The 6,000-nt window shown below is 35.1% G+C and overlaps 1 protein-coding gene across 2 annotated transcripts in view; it reads right to left on the reverse strand.

The window, feature by feature from the left end:
• ADAM28 (ADAM metallopeptidase domain 28) overlaps window positions 1-5,391 on the reverse strand; it is a 55,237-nt gene extending 49,846 nt beyond the window's left edge. For both annotated transcript variants that reach the window (XR_005378676.1, XM_038573786.1), the window contains exon 1: window positions 5,213-5,391. Coding sequence is in view for 1 of the 2 variants with exons in the window: in XM_038573786.1 (XP_038429714.1) it covers window positions 5,213-5,384 (172 nt within the window). In the remaining variant the exon portion in view is untranslated. The remainder of the gene's footprint in view (window positions 1-5,212) is intronic.
• Window positions 5,392-6,000: the final 609 nt, after the last annotated feature.

Raw genomic sequence — 6,000 nt, forward strand, 5'->3', positions numbered from 1 at the left:
CTTTAGAAACTAAAGCAGAAACTTAAAAAAATTCCTAGTTATGTCAATTTTCTTTTATCATCTTAGGATGGCTAAATGCACTTGACAACTCAAGGGCCATTTACTTCTAACTTCGAAAAATAGGAAAAGTAATTAAATTGGCTAAAAACTCATTAGGTCAAAAATGGACAATCAAAGGGGTGCATTAGCTTCTCTTGCTTGAGATTTACTCTTTTCTATAATTTAAATTCAATGTAATAAATATATAGTATATTATTAGTTTCAGAGGAAAAATTTAGTGATTCATCAGTTGCACATAACACCCAGTGATATTCCATCAAATACTTAATGGCTATCACCTAGTTACCCCGTTATATATTATATATGATATATATATATATATATGATATATATGTGATATATATAATGGGGTATATGGTATATATTATATATATGGCATATATAATATATATATGCCATATACATTTAATGTATATTATATATAATTAATATATGTATTATATATTACATATATAATATACATCATATACCCCATTATATATATATCATATATACCACATATGCTTTATCCATTAATCTGTTGATGAATATCTGGGCTCTTTCCATAGTTTGGCTATTGTGGACATTGCTGCTATAAACGTTAGGGTGCATGTGCCCTGAGATTTATTCTTAAAAACATTTCAAAATCCCTTAAAACCATAGATTGAACCCTAGAAAACTTGAACTTTGGGTTTGGTTCTAATTTTTTAATTGTTTGAAAAGACAGGGCAGATTAAATGATCTTTAAGAACAGTTCAAGTAGTCTGTGATTTTATGCAAATAAATACAGCATTCCCTATAATCTCTTTGAAAAGGTGATGGTCATTTGGGTAAAGTTTTAACTGATTGTGTAAAATAAGTCTCATTACACAGTCAAGACTTCCAGAACTACGTAAGTGACCTCAATGACTTCTTGCTGTTACAGAGATAATCATTGGGCATTTTTATTTCTATGTAATTAATTTTCTGTAAGGGAAAATAGTAACATTACTTTATTAAAAAAATGACAGCAAAAATTCAAAAGCCCAAAGGAACATTCTTAATCATTTTCTTAACATTTAATTAAAATATTCATAATTATTGTAATTATTTCAAAATAATAAGATGCGAAGAGGTAAGAAAATAACTTTCAACAGAAATGAACTGATGGTATTGACACAATTCTCTAGAGCTTCTTGTAAACCCATAAAACCAAACAAGCATACCATAAGGCAACTGCATGCTATCTAGTGGATTGTATCCAATCAATGCAATTCGTCCCATTAATATGGAATTCATGAGGCCATATATTCACCAATGTTGCAACCAGAGTAACTCTTCTAAAAATGCTGTATGAAAAATTGTTTCATCCATTATACACATTATTCTGAGAGTAAATATTAGTCCAAGTTTCCCTGAGGTCATAAAATAATAACTAATCATAGCTGACTCTTTTCATAAAAGCAAAAAATCATATCCCACACACATTCCCCTTTCGGAAGTAGTGAGGGAAACAAGCAATCTAACCACTGCAAGTTTTCTTAATATACACTCACATCCAGACTTCTAGTTAGTATCTAAATCTTAATGTTTCATGAAATCAGAAATTACCAATTTACTTAAATATAGAGTCAAATATAAAAAGTGGAGAAATTTATTTCCAATTCTTTAATAGCCAAGCACTTCCAAATGGCAAACAAAATAAATCAGCAAATAAACCAGAATATGTTTTTTTAAAAAGCTTCCAGCAAACTCTCTTAAGTTTGAAATCAACAGATTTTTAGCTCTTCTGAAACCCTTGCAACACATTCTCTAAAGGAAACAGATAGAATTTCTTTTAATGACTCTTATTTCTGTGAAACCAAGAAGGCCCCAAAAGAATGAGATTTGAGTTATAACAAATTAGACAGCAGTTAGAGATATGCTACAGACTTAAATATTGTTTGGCTCATTCATCCTTAAGGTTGATGGAAATGACACAACCTCTTCCCAGCTGAATAACATCAGGCTAATTATTTTGAAGCCTGTGGAATAAACACAACTAACTGCCATCCAGGGATTATACAAATCTGAGATGTAACACAATATGTTTCTACTAATGCATTTTAATTCTTACTTTCTCTCTCCCACAGAACTCACTTGTTGGATTACTTCTAACTAGCAAAACTAGATCGAGAAAAATAAAACTATTACTTCGGATTGTGTTAGATCATTATTTTACTGTTTATTAGTTTTAGAAAGGTTAAAATGCATTGACAACATTAATATAACACGCACTGCTCTGGATTGCTAATTTATTTTCTAATGTGTTTGGGGCAATTTTGGAGTCTAGCCCCCTTGTACATAATATTGGCATTTTCATTTTTGTTCACATCTGTTCCAAACTGTTTAAAGAATGTCATTCCAAACTAAACACATGACATTAAGCCCTGAATCAGAGTTTATTCAATATTGACTTCAGATCTGGGCTTCTCTGTATCCCTTCAAACCATCTGTGATTTTATGTTTTTATTATTATTATTTTTTAAGATTTTATTTATTTATTCATGGGGGCGGGGGTGGAGAGAGAGAGAGAGGCAGAGACACAGGCAGAGGGAGAAGCAGGTTCCATGCAGGAAGCCCGACATGGGACTCCAGGATCACACCCCGGGTCAAAGTCGGCGCAAACCACTGGGCCACCGGGGCTGCCCTGATTTTAAATTTAGTGTAGTAAAAGTGAGTACAAACATCAAAGAAAAACTCATCCTGATGAAGTCTATCATTTTGGCTATTAAGACTAAATTATTAATACTTCTGAGGGTCATCTAGTCACCTTATGAAGACAAGAAAGAATTGCTAATATGAAACAAAATAATTTCTAAAACTACAGTACCCTCTAGATAGTCTGCTGGAATATATTAAAGACCTTTCTCTTTTGCCAGTGCACTTACATCCTCACCCCAAACAACTGTCACATCCTTTTAAATATTTGGGTTTTTTTTCCTATGATGAAACCCTATAAGTTATTTTTCTCGGGGGATGGTGAAGGGCATACAAACATCTGGCCTAATTATGTTTCATTCTTTCATTCCATGTCTATGGAAACTGAGCACAAGTCATGGTCTAAGGTACATATTTTTTTCTTTGGATGATGGGGGCAGATAAACAAAAAGAGATAGGAGGGGATCCCTGGGTGGCTCAGTGGTTTAGCGTCTGCCTTCGGCCCAGGGCATGATCCTGGAGTCCCAGGATCAAGTCCCACATCAGACTCCCTGCATGGAGCCTGCTTCTCTCTCTGCCTGTGTCTCTGTCTCTGTCTCTCATGAAAAAATAAATAAAATCTTTTAAGAAAAGAGAGAGAGAGAGAGAGATAGGAAAAATCAAATTGCTTTATTTTTTACATTCTGGCTGGGAAATAAATCCATTCAGGAATAATAGCAGTGGGAATAATACCTAGGACACAGTCTTGAAAATACAAGATGAAACATAAAGAGGGGGTGGCTCTCTGTTTAAGATGGAAGATAAGGGGCAACTGTCTATATGTCCCCCTGTTCTCACAAAAGACACTGCAGAACCTTTGTCCCTGCCACCAAGTACTTGAAAATGTCACAGTTTTAGGTATGATTTCTAAGGAAGTTGGCTCTTGGTGCCATGTTGTGAATGCAAAGACGGGACAAATCAGCACATATGCCCAATTTTACTGAAAAGGTTGTCATGTGGGTGGACTCCAGGGTTAACTGTCTGATTCCGTTAATAGATCCTGGTTGATCTTCATGCTATTGGATAAAGTTAGTTCCCAAGCAATTCTTATGTTCCAACTAAGTAAAGGATCCCAAAGAATTTTTAGAGATAGCACTTTTGGGGAATAGAAAGATTTCTATTAAGTTTGATTTACAAACTAGAAATTTTGAGTCAATACCTTAAATATGTAGTATAGTTCTGTATTTAATGATATTAAGTAAAACTTTCACAAGTCTGGAAGACAAATCAGAAACCTGGGGTGGGGAAAATCACTTTTAGTGACAAAGTGCTGAGTGAGTGCATGGGGGAGGAGAATCTTTCCCTCCCTAACCCTACACTTCCTGTTGATGATCCCTTCCCATTACTAGCTCCCCACAAGCATTCTAAAACCCAAGAAAAGGTTTGCTAGGGAAGGATTCCCAGGCACTGAAGCTAATGTGGTGACTTAAATAAGCTCTAGAAATAGAAATAAGACAAGGAAATGTGTCACCCAACCTAATTTAACCAAAATCTAATTGGTGAATTTCTCACAAATGGAGACACATGCTAGAAGTGATTTATTGTTGGAAAGTAAAATTCCTCTACTTTTGAATTCTTCAATTCAAACTGGAAGTGAATTATCAGTTTAAGTTTAGCAGTAACATTGTTTTAATCAAGTAATAGCACAATGCTTTATAAATATTGAATTGGTAAACTATTTATTTCTAATTAGGCATATTTATTATCACCAGTAAAGAAAGGACTAAACTTAAAAATGTGCCCTCAAAATGAATAGGATGAGCCAAAGAGGTCTCTTTAATAACAGCAGATACTTTCCAAAGCCTTCTCCACAAGGACAACTGGTCAGATCCCTTGCATCTTTGCTGCTTAAAAAAATAAGGAGGGATTTGATGGATTTCATTTTTTGACTCAAAGATCATACTCACTATTTAAAGTAAGTGATATGAAGTTTTTCTGGTGATTTCTATGTATTCTCAGATGAGACTTACCCATTCAAGATGTCTCCTTGCCCCTCCTTTGCATTGAGTGTTTACATCAGTCATGGCCCCTCCAAAATGACAGATTAAAACTAGCCCAACTGGTTAGTAAAATTCATTAAAAAAAAAGAAAGAAAAGAAAAGAAAAGAAAAGAAAGGAAAGGAAAGGAAAGGAAAGGAAAGGAAAGGAAAGGAAAGGAAAAGAAAAGAAAAGAAAAAAAAAGAAGAAAAGAAAGAAGAGAAAGAAAAGAAAGAAAGAAAGAAAAGAAAAAAGAAAAGAAAAGAAAGAAAATAACCCCCCACAGATAACTCCACTACAATAGAAACTCACATAAAGAACAGAAAAGAAAAGAAAAAAACAGACAAAAATAAGAAAGAACAAGAAAGAAAACGAAAAAGAAAAAAGAAAGAAAAAAAGCAACCTATTGAGAGAAGATGCAAAACAAGCCATTCATTGACATTATTTACTAGAACCCGAAAAGGAATCAGACACTGACCTGGAACTGGCCAAAGGAGGAAAGTGGTGGTCAGAAGAATCCCCTGCAACATGATAGGTGAGTTCAGGGGTGCAGCGCCTGCCCTTCGTGCTCCCTGGGAGAGCACTGCTCCTCTGCTCCTCCGCTGTCCCTGCCTCCGCTCAAGCAAGACAGAATGAAACTCTGGGCTCATTCCTGTCTCTGCTTCAGGAAGTGTTTACTAAAGGTGTTGCACAACATTGGAGCTGTGGTCCTGCCACAGTGTGGCACAGCAGGCGGAAGTTCTGGCCACCTCCCAGCTCTTGGACTCCCTTACCATGAGCCATTGTTTCTCTTTCCTGCTTCCCCATATTTCCCTACTCTGAAGTAATATGTTTCTAATTTATTGCTATAACCCAATAAGCTACCTTGACATAACTGGCTTTGATAGACCTTGAGAAGTGTGTGTATTTATTATCAATTTATATAAATATTTATATATGTATTTGGTATGTTGGCAACAAGTTGTTGCAGATGTTATTCTTCCCTGACATACATACATGGTCGGTGAAGCGATTTCTAATCCATTTAATTATTACATAAAATTGTCTTTTCCAGTTATCTTCTATTTGATTCTCATACAGTGGTGCTCTGGGGAGCTTGAACATCCTGAAATAAGAATGTATGGCGAAACAAGCTCAAGGTTTGTCAGAACCCCAAGGGCATTTGTATCATTACTAACAACCAGGAATCAGGAAAAGCCTTCAAGACCCAAAGGATGTAATTTCTAGAAAAACTTAAGGAGCTGTCATTGGTGGTAGTGAGGCTAA

Source organism: Canis lupus, chromosome 25 (assembly GCF_011100685.1).
Source record: "Canis lupus familiaris isolate Mischka breed German Shepherd chromosome 25, alternate assembly UU_Cfam_GSD_1.0, whole genome shotgun sequence".
NCBI classification, from domain to species: Eukaryota; Metazoa; Chordata; class Mammalia; order Carnivora; family Canidae; genus Canis; species Canis lupus.